Source organism: Heterodontus francisci, chromosome 7 (assembly GCF_036365525.1).
Source record: "Heterodontus francisci isolate sHetFra1 chromosome 7, sHetFra1.hap1, whole genome shotgun sequence".
Taxonomy (NCBI): domain Eukaryota; kingdom Metazoa; phylum Chordata; class Chondrichthyes; order Heterodontiformes; family Heterodontidae; genus Heterodontus; species Heterodontus francisci.
In genome coordinates, this window is record NC_090377.1 from 49851930 (window position 1) to 49875785 (window position 23856).

Consider the following 23856-nt stretch of genomic DNA (forward strand, 5'->3'; position numbering starts at 1 on the left):
CCCTGAAGATTTATCAATGTGCAAGTTTCAGCTGCTGGGGGGCAATACTGTACGGTACAATGTCGCCACAGGACCACACATTTTGCTGAAAAAATATCCCTGGCTACACAATCAAGAACCAAGTATACCATTGACAAAAGAATGTTTCACAAGTTTGAGGTAGTTAGAATAAATTTAATTGAAGCATATCCAAAAATAGAAATTCACAGATTATAAATAAAGTCTACAGTATTGCAAAAATAAAAATTTGCAAATGCACCAGCTGGCAAACAAATTTATTAGAAATGCTTGGAATTCTGAAGTCTGTATTATCTGGTTTTCAGCTTTAGTGCACAAACTGCTGGTAAAACATGATCCATACTATCTACCTCTGTAACAAAAGGGGCAAGATATACAATTAGAGCATTGCACAAGTTTGAATGGAGAGAAGTGTTAATGGCAACAGATGTGTTTAAACAAGTCATTCCTCAAAAATACTGGAAAATTGCACTGTTATGGTAAATACAGGGTTAAAGTAAAATGTTAAACTTACAATACTGGCATTAGCTAACTATCTGGGGAATTTGACTCCCATACAAAAATGTACACTTAGTATAAAAGGAATTGGTAAAATAATTTAGGAAGTAGTTCTTACCCAATATCTGCAGTAAGTCCTGAAAAATAGTGTAGAATGCTGGAAAGAATTCTTCATGTTCTTCCAATTTAGCGATTATGCTAAAAAGTAAAAATTAAATGTCTTCCTCAGCAAAATCTATAGTACAAACACAGGTGACTTCATTTAAAAGTAAGTTTGTATTTAAGGCAACACCCTGTTAGAAAAACAAATGATTTTCCTTTAACTGCAGCACACTCAATCTAAGGGGATCATACATACCATATGTCAACTGTAGAGTTTTGTGTTTTACAGATAGGGGAAAAAGCAATCCTCCCAGTGTCATTTTACATTGTAGTGTGCCATAAATCACAATAACATTGATCTAGGATGGTAGGAAGCAGAGCGTTTGGCGTCATCTATATTAATGCTTTCAATTGTTGAGGTGCTGCTGACAGCAACCAACCATGGTTAAAAAAAAATACAAATAGAGGTGTCTGCTTTCACTCAGTAGTATTACTCTTGTGTCTTGAGTCAGAAGATGGTGAGTTCAAGTTCCAACACACAATCTAGTCTTTCAGATCAATGCAGTACTGAGGTAGTGCTGCACTGTCATTTCTTTGTGATACTAAACAGAGGCCCCACCTGTCTTTTCAGGTGGACTTAAAAGATCCAATGGCACGATGCCAAGAGCAGAGACATTTTATTGGTGTCCAAGTCAACAGTTATCCCTCAACCAACAACTAGTACTGATGATATGGTCACTTATTTCATTGCTGTTTGTGGGACCTTGCCTTGTGAAAATTAGCTGCTATATTTCAGACATTGAAATACTTGTTCTTTACTTGTCATCTTTGGTCATCCTGAGATGTTAGATAAATACTTTCTTTCAATAGAGGTTACTTTCACTTTAAACAAGTTTATTATAGTATAGTTCTACAAATTCTCACTGATGCTTATCTGTGCTGGATTGGATGGGATGGATGCTCTCGTTTCCCTTGATCAAGCAGCTTACTTATAACTACAATGCATTCCAATGAAATCTTACTTTTTCCATTTTGATCCAGTTAGAACAGCAGAAATAATACTAATGATTAACTTAGTTTAGTAGCTACTACCCCAGGTTTAATGCTGAAACCTGTATTTTTTACATTAGCAAGAGAATCTGAACTTTTAAGATGTACATTAAGGTGCCATTTAAAATCAGCACAAATGGTACATGACATAGTATTTGCAGCACTGAAAGTGGCTATTCCACTCCACTGGGTCTGTGCTGGGGTTTATGCTCCACACAAAACTACCTTATCTAACCCAGATGCACATCCTTCTATTCCTTTCTTGCTCATGTCTGAGGAGAAGTTAGATAAGTAGATCTATGATAGTCACCTCAACTTATTCCACGTGGTAGTCAACAGTATTGTTACTGATCAGAAAGGTGGTACTTAAGTTTTGATTTTTGCTTTATAAATTAATTATTTTCTCTAATTTATTTTATTTATAGATACAGCACTGAAAGAGGCCCTTCGGCCCACCGAGTCTGTGCCGACCATCAACCACCCATTTATACCAATCCTACATCATGGGGCAGGACGTCAGAAATGCTCCATCCATCAATATTGGCGACCACGCTCTGGAAGTGGTTCAAGAGTTCACCTACCTAGGCTCAACTATCACCAGTAACCGGTCTCTAGATGCAGAAATCAACAAGCGCATGGGTAAGGCTTCCACTGCTATGTCCAGACTGGCCAAGAGAGTGTGGGAAAATGGCGCACTCACGGAACACAAAAGTCCGAGTGTATCAGGCCTGTGTCCTCAGTACCTTGCTCTATGGCAGCGAGGCCTGGACAACGTATGCCAGCCAAGAGCGACGTCTCAATTCATTCCATCTTTGCTGCCTCCGGAGAATACTTGGCATCAGGTGGCAGGACCGTATCTCCAACACAGAAGTCCTCGAGGCGGCCAACATCCCCAGCTTGTACACACTACTGAGTCAGCGGCGCTTGGGATGGCTTGGCCATGTGAGCCGCATGGAAGATGGCAGGATCCCCAAGGACATATTGTACAGCGAGCTCGCCACTGATATCAGACCCATCGGCCGTCCACGTCTCCGCTTTAAAGACGTCTGCAAACGCGACATGGAATCCTGTGACATTGATCACAAGTCGTGGGAGTCAGTTGCCAGCGTTCGCCAGAGCTGGCGGGCAGTCATAAAGACAGGGCTAAAATGTGGCGAGTCGAAGAGACTTGGTAGTTGGCAGGAAAAAAGACAGAGGCGCAAGGGGAAAGCCAACTGTGCAACAGCCCCGACAAACAAATTTCTCTGCAGCACCTGTGGAAGAGCCCGTCACTCTAGAATTGGCCTTTATAGCCACTCCAGGCGCGTATCCATTGTCTCTCGAGATAAGGAGGCCCAAAAGAAAGAACATTAATCCCATATTCCTACCACATTCCCCACCTTCCCTCAATTCCCCTACCTACACTCGGGGCAATTTACAATGGCCAATTTACCTATCAACCTGCAAGTCTTTGGCTGTGGGAGGAAACCGGAGCACCCGGCAGAAACCCACACAGTCACAGGGAGAACTTGCAAACTCCGCACAGGCAGTACCCAGAATCGAACCCGGGCCGCTGGAGCTGTGAGGCTGCAGTGCTAACCACTGCGCTGCCCTTGAAAAGGAATCATTCTTATTCTTTCCATAATACAAACAGACTCCAGGATAAAAAATTCTGCAATGTCAAAAGTTAATTCAGTCTAATTTTAGACTTTATAATTAGAAATTAGCAGATATAACTTTTCAGTCTACAGGTGTTTGACATATCTGACCAATGACAAAAACATTTACCTGTCTACATCCTGGGTGCCCAGTAGTTGGTGCACTTGCCTGTAGGTGTCAGCGTTGACAGAGCTGCACAGTTTTCCAATCATATTCACTAACACACTAAGAGGAATAGATTCATCTGAAAAGTAGTTGAAGTTTTCAAAAACATCATCTTGACAAGAAAAACAATTAAAATTAAACCAATTTTAATTTTTAATCTTAATTATTTTAAGATAGCTGTGATTTAATTAGTTCTTACCTTGTTTTCCAAAATTATATTTCACTGTAAAATTTAAACATAGCAAGTATAGAAAAGTACACTACATTTTAGTTTCTTACCTAACCCCAAAACTTGTCTGAGATTTCTCATAGCATTGCTCATTTCACCAAGTTTATAGTATACTTCATTCATTCGAGGATAGACTCCACTGAGAGAACTCACATCAAAGAGTTTCTGGAAATGAGATACAACAGCCTCCAGCGTCTGTGGTGAAGCACTCTTACACCCCTGGAATGGTAAACAATTAGTTTGTCCTTCTACCCTATTAATGGAGAAATTAATAAATTGTAAGTTGATAACATACAATCATATTGCTGATGAATATGTCTTAGCAATTGAGAGTTTTGGTATAATTCCTAAACTAATTACCAGATTCAACTTTTAACACTAATAAAAGGAATGTCCCACTGCCAAATCAATTAGAGAAATGTGCACAAGGTAATAAAGAACTTCAGATGACATCAAAGGCAAATGGAATTTTAGCCTTTATTGCTAGGGAGTTGGAGTTTAAAAATAGGGAAATCTTGTTACAACTGTACAGAGTGTTTGGTAAGGCTGCACCCGGAGAATTGTGTAGTTTTGGTCCCCATATTTAAGAAAGGATATACTGGCTTTGGAGGCAGTTCAAAAGAGATTCACGAGGCAGATTCCTGGGATGAAGGGGTTGACTTATCAAGAATGGCTGACCAGGTTTGGCCTTTATTCCTTAGAGTTTAGAATAATGAGGGTTGATCTTATTGAAACGTACAAGATTCTGAGGTGGCTTGGCAGGGTAGATGTTGAGAAGATGTTTCCACTAGTGTGGGAATGTCCAACTAGGGGAAATAGTTACAGAATAAGGGGACACTCATTTAAAACTGAGATGCGAAGGAATTTCTTCTCGGAGGGTAGCGAATGTCTGAAATTCTCTATCCCAAAGAGTTGTGGAAGCTAGATCACAAAGTATTTAAAGAGGAGGTAGATAGATTTTTGAAATATTAGAGAGTTGAGGGCTATAAGGAGCTGGCACAAAAGAGGAGTTGACGTCTGGGGCAGATTTGCTGTGATCTTATTGGATGGCGGGGCAGGCTTGAGGGGCTGAATGGCCACTCCTGTTCCTATTTCTGATGTTTTAAGGAGCACAAACGTTCAAGGTTACTCAGCCCTGATCCTGAGATGAGTGTTGCATGTAACTCGAATGGTTCATAGAACCAAAACTATTTCAGTAGAAAGAAAAGTTATTTAGTCCATTCTATATGACCTACCTATCTCTGACCCCAACACATTGCTCTTCCCCATAAATCCTTTTGTCTAATTCTCTATACTGGTTAATTGTCTAAGTAATATTATAAGATTGAGCATGAAAAAATTAAGCCTATTTTAAGATGGCCAATTCTTGACAATGTAATCCTAATTTTAACTGCCTTTCCAGAAGGTTCCGTGTGAGTGCCCCAAGATACCACATTTTGAATAAAGGCATGCAAAAAAAAAAAAAAGTACTTTCCTGTCTTTTTTAAAATAATAGACAATTTTAGAAATAACCATCAGGCTAAAGTGTTTTAGAAGCATTAAGCAAACAGACAAAAACATTTATTTGTGGGATAAAACTAAACCATAGAAAAGTTACAGCACAGAAGGAGGCCATTCAGCCCATCGTGTCTGCGCCAGCTGAAAAAACTAGCCACCCAATCTAATCTCACCTGGTTCGTAGCCTTGCAGGTTACAGCATTTCAGGTGCATGTCCAGGTTCCTTTTAAATGAGTTGAGGGTTTCTGCCTCCACCACCAATCCGGGCAGTGAATTCCAGACACCCACCACCCAGAGGGTGAAAAAGCTTTTCCTCACGTCCCCTATCAATCACCTTAAATCTGTGCCCCCTAGTAATTGACATCTCCGCTAGGGGGAAACAGGTCCTTCCTGTCTGCTCGATCTAGGCCCCTCGTAATTTTGTACACCTCAATTAAGTCACCTCTCAGCCTCCTTTGTTCTAAGGAAAACAACTCTAGCCAATCCAATCTTTCCTCATAGCTGCAACTTTCAAGCCCTGGCAACATTCTTGTAAGCCTCCTTTGTACTCTCTCCAGAGCAATTATGTCCTCTCTGTAATGTGTTAATCAGAACTGTACACAATACTCCAGCTGTGGCCTAGCCAGCGTTTTATACAGTTCCAGCATTACATCCCTGCTTTTGCACTTTATACCCCGGCCAATAAAAGAAAGCATTCCACATGCCGTCACCACTTTATCTGCCTGTCCTGCCACCTTCAGGGACCTGTGGACATACACTCCAAGGTCTCACTTCTTCTACCCCTCTCAATATCGTCCCGTTTATTGTGTATTCCCTTGCTTTATTTGCCCTCCCCAAATGCATCAGCTCACACTTCTCTGGATTGAACTCCATTTACCACTTTTCTGCTCACTCAACCAAACCATTGATATCATTCCGGAGTCTATAACTATCCTCTTCACCATCAACTGCATGGCCAATTTTTGTGTCATCTACAAATTTTTTAATCATGCCTCCCACATTTAAGTTCAAATCATTAATATATACCACAAACAGCAAGGGACCCAACACCGAGCCCTGTGGAACGCCACTGGAAACCGCTTTCCATTCGCAAAAACACCTGTCAACCACTACCCTTTGTTTCCTGTCACTGAGCCAATTTTGCATCTAACTTGCTACAATTCCCTGTATCCCATAGGCTTTTATTTTTCTGACCAGTCTGCCGTGTGGGACCTTGTCAAATGCCTTACTAAAATCCACGTAGACCACATCCACTGCACTACCCTCATCAATCCTTGTTACTTGCTCAAAAAGTTCAATCAAGTTAGTAAGACAGGACTATTCCTGATTAATCTGTGCCCTTCTATGTGGCAGTTTATCTTGTGTTGTCCCTCAGAATTGATTCTAATAAGTTACCCACCATTGAGGTCAGACTGACCGGCGTATAATTATTTGGCATGTCCTTCGCACCCTTTTTAAACAACGGTACAACTTTCGCAGACCTCCAATCCTCTGGTATCTTGCCTGTATCAAGTGAGAATTTGAAGATGATAGAGCTATTTCCTCCCTGGCTTCCTTTAACAACCTGGGATACAATCCATCCGGCCCCTATTTATCTATCTTCAAGGATGTCAGACCTTCTAGAACTTTCTCTCTCATTATGCTTATTGTATCTAATATTGCACACTCCTCTTTTACTACAATGTCTGTATCATCCCTCTCCTTTGTGAAGGCAGAAACAAAAAGCTCATTAAGAACCCTGCCCACATCTGCATCCATGCACAAGTTCCCTTGTACATCTCTGATGGGCCCTACCCTTTCCTTATCTATCCTCTTGCTCTTAATGTACTGATAAAACATCTTTGGAACATCATAGAACTGGGATTAGAGTAGTTAGGTCTGATGAGTCATGGTTACAATTGGGTAAAAAAAAACACGGAGAATTTTACATTTAAATCTCATCCATACAACTCAAACATAGTTTTTGACAATGAATGAGACTTATCAGATATCATCAGGATTAGGGGGCCCAGAGGACAGGAGTGTAGGAGCCTCAGGCTTTGCAGCAGTCCAACAGGTTTGAGGTTCTTTCAGTTTGTTTAGATGAGAATGGGAGCTGCAGGGTGGATGAGCAAACTGACCATGACACCGTGGTACAGCAGGTCATTCAAGGTGGGGTGGGGGGGGGGGGGGGTCCAAAAGGGAATTTAGTGGTATTAGGGGACAGTATAGTAAAGGGGATAGACACTGTTCTCTGAAGTAAAGAGTGAGACTCCAGAAGGCAGTGTTGCCTGCCTGGTGCCAGGATTCAGGACATCTGCTCAGGTTTGGAAAGGAACTTACTGCGGGAGGGGGACAATCCAGTCATCATCCATCTAGGTATCAATGCCATAGGCAGGACAAGGAAGGAGGTTCTGCATCGTCAGTATGAGGAGCTGGGCACCAAATTAAGAAGCAGAACCTCAAAGGTAATAATCTCTGGAGTATTACCTGAGCCACATGCAAATTGGAATAAGGCAAATCAGACTAGAGACATGAATGCGTGGCTCAAAGACTGGAGGTAGAAGTGGGTTCCGGTTCATGAAGCACTGGCACCAGTACTGGGGAAAGTGGAGGCTGTACCATTGGGACGGTCTTTACCTGCACTGTAATGGGGCCAGTGTTCTAGCGAGCCGTATAACTAGGGAAGTAGAGAGGGTTTTAAACTAAATAGTGTGGGCAAGGAATCAAATTTGGGAAGATATGGTAAATCAAAGAGTAGAAACAAGGCAAGAGAGAAAGATATTAATATGGGAAATGGCAAACAGGCCGTAACAGGAAGGGACAGAGAGTACAAATCTAAGAGTAAATCAGCAGTCCAGACATTATAAAAATAAAAAGGACAAAACTAAGGGCTCTGTATCGGAGTGCATGTAGCATTCAAAACAAAACAGATGAACTAATAGCACAAATAGAAATAAGTAAGTACAATCCAATAGCCATTAAAGAGACATGGCTGCAGGATGACAGATTGGAACCCGAATATTGAAAGGTACATGACATTTCGGAAGGTAAGGAGGCTAGGAAAAGGTGGAGTGTTAATTAATGACGGTATTACCACAGATATAAGTTCAGGAAACCAGGATGTAGAAGCAGTTTGGGTAGAGATGAGAAATATTAAAAGGCAAGAAGTTACATGTGGAAGTGATGTACAGGCCCCCTAACAGCAACCACACAGTAGGAGAGAGTATAAAGGAAGAAATAATGGGAGCTTGTCTGAAAGGTACGGCGATAATCATCTTTCTTCTTTGGGCCTCATTATCTCGAGAGACAATGGATACGCGCCTGGAGGTGGTCAGTGGTTTGTGAAGCAGCGCCTGGAGTGGCTATAAAGGCCAATTCTAGAGTGACAGGCTCTTCCACAGGTGCTGCAGAGAAACTTGTTTGTCGGGGCTGTTGCACAGTTGGCTCTCCCCTTGCGCCTCTGTCTTTTTTCCTGCCAACTACTAAGTCTCTTCGACTCGCCACATTTCAGCCCTGTCTTTATGACTGCCCGCCAGCTCTGGCGAACGCTGGCAACTGACTCCCACGACTTGTGATCAATGTCACAGAATTTCATGTCGCGTTTGCAGACGTCTTTAAAGCGGAGACGTGGACGGCCGGTGGGTCTGATACCAGTGGCGAGCTCGCTGTACAATGTGTCTTTGGGGATCCTGCCATCTTCCATGCGGCTCACATGGCCAAGCCATCCCAAGCGCCGCTGACTCAGTAGTGTGTACAAGCTGGGGATGTTGGCCGCCTCGAGGACTTCTGTGTTGGAGATACGGTCCTGCCACCTGATGCCAAGTATTCTCTGGAGGCAGCGAAGATGGAATGAATTGAGACGTCGCTCTTGGCTGACATATGTTGTCCAGGCCTCGCTGCCATGGAGCAAGGTACTGAGGACACAGGCCTGATACACTCGGACTTTTGTGTTCCGTGTCAGTGCGCCATTTTCCCACACTCTCTTGGCCAGTCTGGACATAGCAGTGGAAGCCTTACCCATGCGCTTGTTGATTTCTGCATCTAGAGACAGGTTACTGGTGATAGTTGAACCTAGGTAGGTGAACTCTTGAACCACTTCCAGAGCGTGGTCACCAATATCGATGGATGGAGCATTTCTGACGTCCTGCCCCATGATGTTCGTTTTCTTGAGGCTGATGGTTAGGCCAAATTCATTGCAGGCAGCCGCAAACCTGTCGATGAGACTCTGCAGGCACTCTTCAGTGTGAGATGTTAAAGCAGCATCGTCAGCAAAGAGGAGTTCCCTGATGAGGACTTTCCGTACTTTGGACTTCACTCTTAGACGGGCAAGGTTGAACAACCTGCCCCCTGATCTTGTGTGGAGGAAAATTCCTTCTTCAGAGGACTTGAACGCATGTGAAAGCAGCAGGGAGAAGAAAATCCCAAAAAGTGTGGGTGCGAGAACACAGCCCTGTTTCACGCCACTCAGGATAGGAAAGGGCTCTGATGAGGAGCCACCCTGTTGAATTGTGCCTTTCATATTGTCATGGAATGAGGTGATGATACTTAGTAGCTTTGGTGGGCATCCGATCTTTTCTAGTAGTCTGAAGACTATATAGACTGGAAAAATCAGATGGGCAAAGGTAGCCTAGATGAGGAGTTCATAGAATATTTTTGGGATAGTTTCTTAAAACAGTACATTCTGGAGCCAACCAGAGAGCAGGCTATACTAGACTTGGTATTGTGCAATGTGATATGATTAATGACCTCAGGTGAAGGTGCCCCTAGGTAGCAGTGATCATAATATGTTTGAATTTTACATTCAGTTTGAGGGAGAGAAGAATGGGCCCAGGAAGAGTATTTTCAACTTAAATAAGGGTAATTATGAGGGCATGAAAGCAGAGCTGGCTAAAGTGAATGGCAAATTAGGTTAAGGGTTATATCAATAGAGCAGCATTGGCAGACATTTCAGGGGATATTTCAGAATCCACAGAATAGATACATTTCAACAAGAAAGATAAATTGCAAGGGGAGGACCCATTATCCCTGGTTAACTAAAAAGGATAAACATAGCATCAAACTTAAAGAAAAAAAAACAACTGTGCAAAGATGGATGGCAGACCAGACGATTGGACAGAATATAAAAAACAGCAAAGAATGGCTAAAAGATTGATAAGGAGGGAAAGATTAGAGTACAAGAGAAAGCTGGCTAGAAATATAAAAACAGTGAGTTTTTATAGATATTTTTAAAAAGTTAACAAAGTGAGCATTGGTCCTATAGAAAGTGAGTCTGGGAAATTAATAAGGGAAAATCAGGAGATGGCAGAGGAACTGAACAAATATTATGCATCGATCTTCACTATAGAGGATACAAACATCATCCCAGAAATAGCTGTAATTCAGGAAATGGAAGAGAGGGAGGAGCTCAAGAAAATTTACAATCACCAGGGAAGTGGTACTGAGCAAATTATTGAAGCTGCGGGCTGACAAGTCCCCAGGGTCCCGATTGGGTAGCGAGATAGTTGATGCATTGGTTTTAGTTTTCAAAATTCCCGAGATTCAGGGAAGGTTCCATTAGATTGGAAAATAACCAGGAAACTGCAGGCCAGTAGCTTAACATCTGTCTCAGAGAAAATGTTAGAAGCTATTCTTAGACGTTATAGCAGGGCACTGCAAAAAATTCAAAGTAATCAGGCAGAGTCAACACGGTTTTGTAAAAGGGGAAACCGGTTTAACCAATTTACTGGAATTCTTTGAAGTAGTAACATGTGCTGTGGATAAAGGGGAACCGGTGGATGTACTGTACATAGATCTCCGGAAGGCATTTGATAAGGTGCCACATCAAAGGTTATTGTGGAAAAGCTTATCTATGGTATCAGGGGGGTAACATATTGGTGTAGGTAGAAGATTGGCTAGCTAACAGGAAACAGAGTAGGCATAAATGGGTCATTTTCTGGTTGGCAAGATGTAACGAGTGGTGCCGCAGGCATCAGTGCTGGGGCATCAACATTTTACAATTTATATAAATGACTTGGATGAAGGGACCGACGGTATGGTTGCTATATTTGCTGATGACACAAAAGATAGGTAGGAAAGTAAGTTGTGAGGAGGACGTAAGGAGACTACAAAAGGGATTATAGATAGGTTAAGTGAGTGGGCAAAGATCTGGAAAATGGAGTATAATGTGGGAAAATGTGAAAGTGTCCATTTTGGCAGGAAGAATAAAAAGTATATTATCTAAATGGTGAGAGATTTGTTATCGTTTATTGCGAGGGGAATTGAATACAAAAGTAGGAGGTTATGCTGCAGCTATACAGGGCATTGGTGAGACCACATCTGGAGTACTGTGTACAGTATTGGTCTCCTTATTTAAGGAAGGATGTAAATGCATTGGAAGCAATTCAGAGAAGATTTACTAGACTAGTACCCGGAATGGGCAGATTATCTCATGAGGAAAGGTTGGACAGGCTGGGCTTGTATCCGCTGGAATTTAGAAGAGTAGGAGGCAACTTGATTGAAACATATAAGATCCTGAGGGATCTTGACAGGGTGGATGTGAAAAGGACATTCCCCCTGTGGGAGAATCTAAAATTAGGGGTCACTATTTAAAAATATGGGCTCGCCCATTTAAGATAGAGATGAGAAAAGTTTTCTCTGAGGATCGTGAGTCTTTAGAACTCTTCCTCAAAAGGCAGTGGAAGCAGAGTCTTTAAATATTTTTAAGGCAGAGATAGATAGATTCGTGATAAGCAAGGGGCTGAAAGATTATTGGAGGTAGGGGGGAATGTGGAAATGAGGTTACAAACAGATCGACCATGATCTTATTGAATGGCAGAGCGGGCTCGAGGGGCTGAGTGGCCTAGTCCTGCTCCTAGTTCATATGTAAAAACACAGGCAGAAACAAAATTGTAATGTTTAACTTCCTTCTCTTCATATGTAGAAAAGGAAAAAAAAAAGCAACACTTTGGAAACAGTAATGGCAAGATGAGTGTGCTAGGCTTATGAAGCACATCACTACCAATAAAACATAGTGGTATGTATTCCTCACCACCCCCCACACCCACAATCATTTCAGGGTCATAATACTAAAGAAAAACAATTAAAAAATATTTTAATAGGAGGCATACTTGGAATGCAATCTTTCCATGTTTATTTCCAAGATCGTCCAAAATTGCATCCACTATCAACTGCAAGTCCTCAACACTGACTTCATCACTTGAGTCATACATATCCATAGTTTTTCCACATACCAACTTTGACAACTTCTTTAAAGATCCATACAAGCCCTGAACAAAAAGAATTCAAATATATGGATGAAACACACACCAAACGTAAAATGGCAGTTGTTGCAAGACTGTTTCAATCAGTATTTAATATCTCCTAACAGGCACACCGTCTTACACCCTGTTTGAAAACCCACAATGAAACAAAACAGTGACATTCCTCATCTGTAACTGGAAATAATTTATCCTATTTTAATTAATAAAGCCACCATTGTATTGTGTTTTGTCTATTCCAAAGCCAGTACAAAAGCTGGTGGGCACAAAAAGTGGAGACAATCTATTGAAAGCCTAGTTGAAGAAACCACCCCACAAGACAGTGAAAAGCAAGTGTCTCTGAATATGTCTAAAATTAAGTTTTAGAACTGACCACCTAGGAAGAGCTGCATATGTACAATTCTCTTCTGCTCACAAATGATGCTGGATTTCGTTCCCTAGTCATGTAATGCACAGGGACAGGTGTAACAGGCTCACTAGTAGACCTCTCTGAAGTTGACCCAGGAACAGGCCAAGGATGAGCTATTTGAGCCTATAACACCTGAAACCCATTTTAATTAACTTTTAAACACCTATTTTGACTGAATAACTGATCACAAAGTTTGCAAAACAATCCTTTGGTTTGGTTAATTATTCACTTCAGTAAACATTTCTATGCAAGAGTCCAACAAATAACATTTCTCAATAGAGTGTATTTATAAATCCATTAGATTGTATTACGTTACTAATTACAGTTACAATACCTTCAGTGCAAATAATTGTTCAGCCCACACCTCTACCATAGCAACAAGGTGCATATACACCAAAATATTATCTGGAGTAGTTTCTGTATGGGATTGTGGAAGCAATTTTTGCCTCCGTTTATAAATCTTTGCTGGGCCATATTCACTGGTAACGATGGAGTTAAGATCATTTAAAATCTGGAAGAGGAAAAACTATTAAAAATTTTAAAAGGCATTTGTACAATGGATTTTAAACTAGGAAAACACTCACCTGAAAAATTGCAAAACAAATCAATAAAAGGTCCAAAACAGGTTTTAGGATATATTGGTATGCTTTGGCCTTTTGGCAGTCCTTTCCATTCTTTATTTATCATTACAGATTAATGCTGCACAATAACATGTTTTGGGGTTAGTGAAGTTTGGAACTAACATATGCAAGTGATTGGAAGGATGGCAGCAAACATCATTGGTACATTATGTAAAAAAAAAGACAACTGATCATTTATATCTAGTCTTGGTTCCAAACTAAGTTTTTTTCTATTCAGACTCATTCTATGGGTTGGATTTTAAGAGCCACTGTCCCTTCCAGAGCAAGCTCAAAAAATGGCGGCACGCATGCCAAAGAGCCGCTGCAATCTCATGCACGGCGGCTCATTTAAACAACAGGGGTGCCCCCACCCACATCCCCATCAAGTGGAGTGGGCGGACTGTCCAATGCCAGCAATGGCATCAGTGGTCTATGCACAGGCGCCATTTTTAAATGGCAGCCAGCCCTGCCGGCGTATTTAAATTTTTAAAGATACACCCTCCCCAAAATTTATCAAATAAATTTCTAATGTCCTTTTTCCATCCCCCAATAATAATTCCATTACTATTTGCCCCACCCCCCCCCCCAAAAAGTTACCTTTTAAATCTGATCTTCAACACCCCCAGACTGCACCAAGTTTAAAGTTCACCCCTACATCCTTTACCATTATTTGACCCCATTATCCCCACCCCGAAAATCTGAACTCCTCCCTCCTCCCCACCAGCGTCACACCGGTTTCCCCAGATGGGGAACTGAAGGTGTGCGAGTGCAGGCCGTCGCACTGAGGATCGAGGCCGGCCCAGAAGATTAAAAGGCAAGTTTATTTAAATTTATTCATCCTGTTCATTTAAATATTGTAATTCAGTTCCCATTGCCCAACGGCGGTGGGGCGGCCATGGAGCCTTACCGCCCCTGGGAGGATCGGGCAGGGCCCTCCCAGCGTCAACCTCCGTGGCAGATCTCTGCCGGAACAATCTTCCAGCCCACCCCACCACGGAGCCAGATGTTGTAGGCTTGGTAAAATCCAGCCCCATGTATCTGGATTCCACTGCGTCTTGGAATTGTAGTAGGTTTCAACTTTCAAGCAGAATGTAAACTTTGAGTCGCCAAGGACACATAATATGTCATGTTATAGATCAAATATTTATATCGCTTCAATAACATCTTGATTTACCCAGCATGTTTAACTCATTGTCCTTTATTTTGAATGACTAGCTTATTTGTAGGCCTCACAAGATAAAAGAAGCAAAAATAGTATGTGTGGAGGAGAAAAAATATATAATTGAGATTTACCTTCTGTAGTCTGGGGTGAGCTGATGCTAACCTAGACCTCTCGCAAACAGTTGATAGAAGAAAATTTACATCGGTGACTCCCAATTCTTTGCAAATATTCTGTTGGGGGCGGGGGGGGGGGGGGGGAAAGAAATCAAAATCGGATGATCAACAGAGGAAATAAAATTACTTGGAGAATCAGTATAAATAATTGGGCATCATCTTTCTTTGATGTGTGATAAGAGTGACTATCTTTTCAGGCTGTGACATGACTTTATACAAATTGAAGTTATTTGAATTTAATCTAACAGTGCTTTTGCATTAGAAATGTTGCTAATATAAAAGCAAACACTCTTCGGGGGAAAAAAGCAATATTAGGCAAAAACCAAAAGCAATTATTTGAGTTTATTCCATCAGAAATGTACACAATCTTATAAATGAGATCCATATTTCCAGGAAACCAATATCCTTATACTTTTACATAATAAAATTGTAAATCATGGTATAGATTTGGCTGCCATTTTTTTTTTAAAACTACTTTTAAGAGGCTGTAAAAGTAGCTGCCTGAAATCTCCCAAGAAAATGCAAGGTTTGATTTTCAGGGATATTTTAAATAGATCAATACATGGTTTCTCAATTCTCTCAGAAAAGATTTGTTTTTATATTGTGTGCTGTATATGCATGGAGGAGTTATAAATTATTTGCATTATACATGAAAATGCTGCACTAGGAACATTTAGACAGACAAATATTTGCATATTTTTAAAGGGATGAAATCTCTTTAAATAGACATTTTTTGATTTTTATTATGCTCAAGGCAAAAATGCTGGTTCTGGAAATCTGATTATTTTCCACTTTTTGTGCATTGTATCAATATTGTACAATATGTAACAGAGGCAGGATGAAGCTGACTATACTCTGCCCCAACAATTATTCAGAATCCCAATCTTTTCTGTTCCTTCCTCTCACTCCAACATTCACCATCCTCATGATTTTTAAAGTGGAAAAAGTTGATCTTATTTAAAGTTGCCCTAAATTATGAGATCAGTGACGATTAGGAACTAGGTTCTGAATTTCTTCAAGAGCGTTTCCATCCCTTGGGACATCAATGAGAAGGATGTGAGGAATCGGTCATGCCCAGTAAAGACACATCCAATTCCTACTTTAAAGGTACAAACTCTATTCAACGTGGACTCTGTCTACTTTTTTTTTTTAAAAAGGAGGTCAATCTCAATGTGTTGCAAGATAGCTACCAAAGGTCAGATGACCTGGCCTGTGTATTCAAACTGCCTCGCTGTCTCGTAAGGACAAAAGGATACATTCCATACGAAGAGATGTTGACTATACCCATCCAGAATTGAATGGGTTTATCTGAGACAAAAAAGGTGAAGTAGTCACATCTTAATATCTGGGTGAGTATCATTCTGTTAATAGGTAACCATGGATTCCACATCCTGATCCATTTTATGGTGACACCAGGGGAGGAGGCCATGTGTTGAACAACAGAAATGCTAATATGATTAAGTTTGATCTTAAAAGGAACCCCTCTGGAGAGGGAGCAATTACAGCAACATCACAGAAGGCAGTCCAGCCAGGGGCTATGGAAAAATGCAGCCCAAACAAGAAATTCTGCTGCTAATTTTACACTTATACTTTTTTTTTTATTCATTCATGGGATGTGGACAATCGCTGGCCAGGCCAGCATTTATTGCCCATCCCCAACTGCCCTCGAGAAGGTGGTGGTGAGCTGCCTTCTTGAACCGCTGCAGTCCACGTGGGGTAGGTACACCGCAGTGCTGTTAGGAAGGAAGTTCCAGGATTTTGACCCAGCGACAGTGAAGGAATGGCGATATAGTTCCAAGTCAGGATGGTGAGAGACTTGGAGGGCAACTTGCAGCTGGTGGTGTGCCTATGCATTTGCTGCCCTGTCCTTCTAGTTAATAGAGGTCGCAGGTTTGGAAGGTGCTGTCTAAGGAGCCTTGGTGTGTTGCTGCAGTGCATCGTGTAGATGGTACACACTGCTGCCGCTGTGCATCGGTGGTGGAGGGAGTGAGTGAATGTTTGTGGATGGGGTGCCAATCAAGCAGGCTTTGTCCAGGATGGCGTTGAGCTTCGAGCATTGTTGGAGCTGTACCCACCCAAGCAAGTGGAGAGTATTCCAAAACACTCCTGACTTGTGCCTTGGAGATGGTGGACAGGCTTTGGGGAGTCAGGAGGTGAGTTACTCGCCACAGGATTCCTAGCCTCTGACCTGCTCTTGTAGCCACGGTATTTATATGGCTACTCCAGTTTAGTTGCTGGTCAATGGTAGCCCCTAGGATGTTGATAGTAGGGGATTCAGCGATGGTAATGCCATTGAATGTCAAGGAGAGATGGTTAGATTCTCTCGTCGGAGATGGTCATTGCCTGGCACTTGTGTGGCACGAATGTTACTTGCCACTTATCAGCCCAAGCCTGGATATTGTCCAGGTCTTGCTGCATTTCTACAGACTGCTTCAGTATCTGAGGAGTTGCGAATGGTGCTGAACATTGTGCAATCAGCAAACATCCCCACTTCTGACCACCTGATTGAAGGAAGGTCATTGACGAAGAAGCTGAAGATGGTTGGGCCTAGGACACTACCCTGAGGAACTCCTGCAGTGATGTCCTGGAGTTCAGATGATTGACCTGCAACAAGCACAACTATCTTCCTTTGCACAAGGTATGACTCCAGCCAGCAGAGAGTTTTCCTTCAGATTCCCATTGACTTCAGTGTTGCTCGGGCTCCTTGATGTCACACTCGGTCAAATGCTGCCTTGATGTCAAGGGCAGTCACTCTCACCTCACCTCTTGAGTTCAGCTCTTTTGTCCATGTTTGAACCAAGGCTGTAATGAGGTCAGGAGCTGAGTGGCCCTGGCGGAACCCAAACTGAGCGGCAGTAAGCAGGTTATTGCTCAGCAAGCATTGCTTGATGGCACTGTTGATGACACCTTTCATCACTTTACTGATAATTGAGAGTAGGCTGATGGGGTGGTAATTGGCTGGATTGAACTTGCCCTGCTTTTTGTGTACAGGACATACTTGGGCAATTTTCCACATTGGCAGGGTAAATGCCAGTGTTGTAGCTGTACTGGAACAGCTTGGCTAGGGGCACGGCAAGTTCTAGAGCACAGGTCTTCAGTAATATTGCTGGATTATTGTCAGGGCCCATAGCCTTTGCAGTATTCAGTGCCTTTAGTCATTTCTTGATATCACGTGGAGTGAATCGAATTGGCTGAGTCTGGCAGCTGTGATGCTGGGGACTGCAGGATGAGGCTGAGATGGATCAACTCGGCACTTCTGGCTGAAGATTGTTGCAAATGCTTCTGCCTTATCTTTCGCACTGATGTGCTGGGCTCCCCCATCATTGAGGATGGGGATATTTGTGGAGCCACCTCCTCCAGTTAGTTGTTTAATTATCCACCACCATTCACAGCTGGATGCGGCAAGACTGCAGAGCTTAGATCTGATCCGTTGGTTATGGGATCGCTTACCTCTGTCTATCGCATGCTGCTTACGCAGTTTGGCATGCAGATAACCTGGTGAAGCTACAACACAGGACTGACACCTCATTGAGGTATGTCCTCCTTCTTCATTGAACCAGGGCTGGTCTCCTGGCTTTATGGTAATGGTACAGTGGGGGATATGCCAGGCCACGAGGTTACAGATTGTGGTTGAGTACAATTCTGCTGCGGCTGATGGCCACTGCACCTCATGGATGCCCAGTTTTGCATTGCTAGATCTGTTCGAAATCTATCCCATTTAGCACAGTGGGAGTGCCACACAACATGGAGGGTATCCTCAATGAAGGCGGGACTTCGTCTCCACAATGTGCAGTGATTACTCCTACCAATACTGTCATGGACAGCTGCATCTGCAGCAGGCAGATTGGTGAGGACAAGATCAAGTATGTTTTTCCCTCTTGTTGGTTCCCTCACCACCTGCCGCATACCCAGTCTAGCAGCTATGTCCTTTAGGACTCGGCCAGCTCGGTCAGTAGTGGTGCTACCGAGCCACTCTTAGTGATGGACATTGAAGTCCCCCACCCAGAGTACATTCTGTGCCCTTGCCACCCTCAGTGCTTCCTCCAAGTGCTGTTCAACACGGAGGAGTACTGACTCATCAGCTGAGGGAGGGCGGTAGGTGGTAATCAGCAGGAGGTTTCCTTGCCCATGTTTGACCTGATGCCATGAAACATCATGGGGTCCAGAGTCAATGTCGATGACTCCCAGGGCAATTCCTTCCCGACTGTATACCACTGTGCTGCCACCTCTGCTGGGTCTGCCCTGCCGGTGGGACAGGACATACCCAGGGATGGTGATGGCGGTGTCCAAGACATTGTCTGTCAGTTATGTTTCCGTGAGTATGACTAGGTCAGGCTGTTGCTTGACTAGTCTGTGGGACAGCTCTCCCAACTTTGGCACAAGCCCCCAGATGTTAGTAAGGAGGACTTTGCAGGGTCGACAGGGCTGGGTTTGCCATTGTCATTTCCAGTGCCTAGGTTGATGCTGGGTGGTCCATCCAGTTTCATTCTTTTTTATTGACTTCGTAGCGGTTAAGTACAATTGAGTGGCTTGCTAGGCCATTTCAGAGGACACGCAAGAGTCAACCACATTGCTATGGGCCTGGAGTCGCATGTAGGCCAGACCAGGTAAGGACAGCAGATTTCCTTCCCTGAAGGACATTAGTGAACCGCTGTAGGTGGTGAACTTTGTGCAGCAGAGAACTGAACGTGACCGCCCCCTCCAGTTTGATATTTTAACCACCAGAAATCTGCAATACCTCAACAAGTTCAAGACTACAAACATCCAGGCCTACACTTTTAAGACAGACTGTCTTACTTCAAAAATTCAACAGGTTTACCATAAAGCACAAACACCTACCACACTTTAACTCTTACCCTTTACCGTCTTTCTATGTTCCCTTGAGAATGCCTGCAAGAGTAAATGTGTGCGAGTGGTGTTGTGAACATTTCGGGGAAGGAATATTGTTCAATAAATAGTTAATCTTCTGTTTGAAACCTACAAGAAAACCTGTTACTTGTGTGTTTATTTGACCCAAAAAACAAATAGGGGCTAACTCATAATTTTAAACAAAGCACAATTTTGGTTAGTTGGGAGGTGATCAGTGGGAACCACCCACACCCCTTCCCACCTGTCTAACAAATCACACAGCAATACCATCATATGCAATTTCCTCTCCAAGTTACATGTGAATGTATATTCACTTCTCCATTGCCTCAATATCCTAAAATTCTTTACCTGACACCATGATCCACCCACAATAACTGGAAGCCCAAGGTGGCAGCGGCCTACCATCATAATTTCAACAATGGACGGGCAATAAATGCAGCCTTTCCAGTTTCACCCACACCCAGACAACTTTAAAAAAAAATAAGTCTCACTGCACAGAAGGTTATTATTGTAGACTGAAGACACTTTACTATAAGCTGGATTCATACTCAGGGTCTGAAGTAAAAAAGGACTGCTAATCCATTGGACCAAGCAGATCTTTTCCCCCAAGCATCTTTTACTAGTAAAAGGATTTAGAGCTATATGTCCCTTCAAAATGTCAGAGGTGTTTAAGAAAGCTAGTGAAATAAAAGCAATTGTATATTGTGGATCTAAATGCTGATTAAATCATTCCTGCGCTTTTAAAAAAAAATACAATGTTGGTAATATTGCATTCTACATTATTTGGCTAAACATAAAATAGAAATACCATTCCCCATAATCTGGATCACAGAATAAACTGTATTAATTTATTTTTTCTACTCTCCTTGAAATTCACATTTCACAAAGTAGTTTTCAAGCAGCAGACACTGAAAGAACCAGCAGAAGAGTTGCTAAGAAGGAATGTTGCCCTACAATTTATGTTAAATCACAATTGAAAAAAACCACGTGCTCTAATTTGGAACATTTACACTGAAAACTGAAAAGGTTAATTTTTTGCATGCCACAGACTGCAAATTTTATAGAAAAGAGAAGTTCTGACTCAGCATGAATACAAGTGCCGATGAGAAAAATACCTGCAGGAAGACTCGATGGGGACTGGAAACTGACAAAAGGGGTCATCAAATGAGATAACATTTGCTTTTAAAAGTGTTGGGACTCCGAAATCTTGGTTTCAGATTTTGAAGCAAAGGTATATTGCGGAGGAGAAATTAAGAACGACATGCTCACACAATAACACTAATGCAGTATTTCATTAAGTTCGAGACACTTCATACATTGGATATTCGTAAGAACAAACATGTCCTGATACCTTTAGCAATCTTTTACAGGTGGCTTCCTGCATGCAATCTATGTCTTCTACTTTGGTAGTGATGAATTTTTCATCGTTCCCACCTCTGTAGCCGCCATCTGAAAAGCTGGATCCAAGATGTCATAAACAAAATATATCCTTGATGTTTTAACAAATTTCAGGCTTCAGTCAGATAATAAGACGGGGCATAAAGTTAAGTGTGATACAAAGAATAAAAACACAGCATACTGAAATACAAAAAGGTCTCAGTAAAGCAGAAACAGATTAATGTTTTCAGGCACAGCATTTTAATCAAAACTGGAAGATATGAATACTCTTTGATAGGCCTGAATAAACAAGGTAAAGGGTGTGAGTGTTGGGAAGAAAGAAAAATCAGATATCCTGCGATCACAATAAAGCAGACAATTAATTTCATGGCCTCGATCTTGTAGTGGAAACAACAGTAAGGCTATTGGTGCTTACCATAATTTAAATGTAAATCGGACAGCAACTTCTGGCAATCGCACATGTATAGTTAAACATGGAAAACAGGAAGTTGCTGTCAGAGTTGCCTGCTCTTCCAGAAGCTTCATTGTACCAGATTCTCACCAAGAGACTCAGCGTTGAAATTACACATTCAATGGCGTGAAGTTGCTGTACTTACAGGATAGGTAGCCACTGAACTCACCAGAAGTAGTTAAAGCTTATTTATTCCAGCTTGTGTTTTTTTTTTTTTAAAAACAGCACAAGAAGTCTTCATTACAGCTAATTACTGTTGGCACTGAAAATTAATTTTTACAAGTGTGAAGTCCCATTCTTTTAGAATTTAATTACAAAGTGACTCCTGACAATGCAACACACCCTCCCCATCAGAGTGCTCCCAGTTTCGCACATGCACAGAGGAGATGCTTGCTGCCAGTATGGTGCTGTGCACGCACAGTCTACGTCAGCACCGGCCTTACCGCGTGAGTTAGTCATTCTTCGCTCATCACTCCCGGCCTCGCCACCTCACTTCCTTCACACTTCTGGTCCCTGGTACTGGTCCCTGCTCCCCACACTTCCTCCTGCTTCCAGTCCCTAGTACTGGTCCCCGCTCCCTCCCGCGATTGCAGCCTTTTTTCCCCGCACAGGGGAAGCAGCAGAGTGAGCGGCTGAGGGGGAAGAAGGGGCGAGGCCACAGATTCTGTTGAAATGCACACACAATCCTGCACATACAGCTATCCTAGAGTTCAGGTCTAAACACAAAGCTTGCTGAAGAGATGCTGGATCAAGTTGTTGATTTGGCTCTTATGACAACACAGATGCAGCTCTCTGCCAGTGTTCATGCTGAACACAAACTCCCAGGACTTATCTGTTCCAACTACCAAAATGTTACAAATTGCTTTTTAAAATGCTCACTGGTTTAAAATTTGTATTTTTGTCCTAAAATAATCGTCAGTAAAATTCATTAGCCAACCCGTCGCAGAGAGCAGCAGCAGAGACCAGAAGTGGCCATTTTGTTTTCATTTTTGCAATATATTGAGCAGCACCATCTTTGCTACTGGCAGCTGCCAAAACGTCGCAGACAATGACGTTAAAGTGTATGAGGCTGCATTTGGACAAGTGCAAGTACGGTGCCACGAAGTGGTTGCATTGTCAGCAAACGCAGCCATTTAATTACTGTTGGAGATTTTTTTTTAAACTAAAACTTAAATATCATAGTTTTAACTTTTTCTGTCTTAGTCCCCTCTATATCTCCTATGTCCTAAAATCGAGACGGTGTACAGAAGATCTTGTTTGACCAAGTTGATCGAATTTTTTGAAGTAGTAATAAGATAGATGAGGGTAGTGCAGTTGATATGGTCTACATGGATTTTAGCAAGGCCTTTGACAAGGTCCCACACAGCAGACTGGTTAAAAAAATAAATCCCATGGGATCCAGGGAAATGCAGCAAGGTTCAGTGGCAGGAAACAAAGGGTAATTGTTGACCGGTGTTTTAGCGACTGGAGGGCTGTTTCCAGTGGCGTTCAGCAGGGCTCAGTACTGGGTCCCCTGCGTTTTGTGGTATATATGAACGATTTGGACATAAATTTAGTGGGCATGATCAAGAAATCTGCAGGCGACATAAAGATTGGCTGTGTGGTAGATAGCGAGGAGGATAGCTGTAGGCTGCAGGAAGCTATTGATGGTCTGGTCAGATGGGCAGAAAAATGACAAATGGAATTCAACCTGGAGAAGTATGAGGTGGTGCATTTGGGGAGGTCAAATAAGGCAAAGGAATACAAGATAAATGGGAAAATACAGAAGTGTAGAGGAAGTAAGGGACCTTGCAATGAATGTCCACAAATCCCTGAAGGTAGCAGGACAGGTCGATAAGGTGGTTAAGAAGGCATATGGAATCCTTTCCTTTATTAGCTGAGGTATAGAATATAAGCGCAGGGAGGTTATGCTGGAACTGTATAACTCATTGGTTCGGCCACAACTTCAGTAGTGTATGCAGTTCTGGTCGCCTCATTATAGAAAGGACGTAATTGCACTAGAGAGGGTACAGAGGAGATTTACGAGGATGTTACCAGGACTGGAATAATGCAGCTATGAGGGAAGATTGGATAGGCTAGGCTATTCTCCTTGGAACAGAGAAGGCAGAGGGCAGATCTGATTGGAATGTACAAAATTTTGAGGGGCCTGGATAGAGTGGAGGTGAAGGGTCTATTCACCTTAGCAGAGAGGTCAGTGATAGATTTAAAGTGATTGGTAGAAAAATTAGAGGGGAGATGAGGAAAAACTTTTTTTACCCAGAGAGTGGCAGGGGTCTGGAACTCACTGCCTGAAAGGGTAGTTGAGGCAGAGATCTTCAACTCATTCAAATGGAGTCTGG

At 42.3% G+C, this 23856-nt stretch overlaps 1 protein-coding gene across 13 annotated transcripts in view; it reads right to left on the minus strand.

Annotated features, from left to right (window-relative positions):
• Positions 1 to 23856, minus strand: part of cep70 (centrosomal protein 70) — a 65386-nt gene that overhangs the window by 5856 nt on the left and 35674 nt on the right. For 9 of the 13 annotated variants that reach the window (XM_068035145.1, XM_068035151.1, XM_068035150.1 and 6 more), the window contains 7 exons: positions 21020 to 21125; positions 14758 to 14856; positions 13179 to 13355; positions 12286 to 12444; positions 3751 to 3919; positions 3436 to 3550; positions 635 to 714 (listed from right to left, as the gene is read on the minus strand). In XM_068035145.1, coding sequence (XP_067891246.1) covers positions 635 to 714; positions 3436 to 3550; positions 3751 to 3919; positions 12286 to 12444; positions 13179 to 13355; positions 14758 to 14856; positions 21020 to 21125 — 905 coding nt within the window. Of the gene's footprint in view, positions 1 to 163; positions 371 to 634; positions 715 to 3435; positions 3551 to 3750; positions 3920 to 12285; positions 12445 to 13178; positions 13356 to 14757; positions 14857 to 21019; positions 21126 to 23856 lie in introns of those variants that run through there. The other 4 variants (XM_068035146.1, XM_068035148.1, XM_068035147.1 and 1 more) reach the window with 4 other exon arrangements.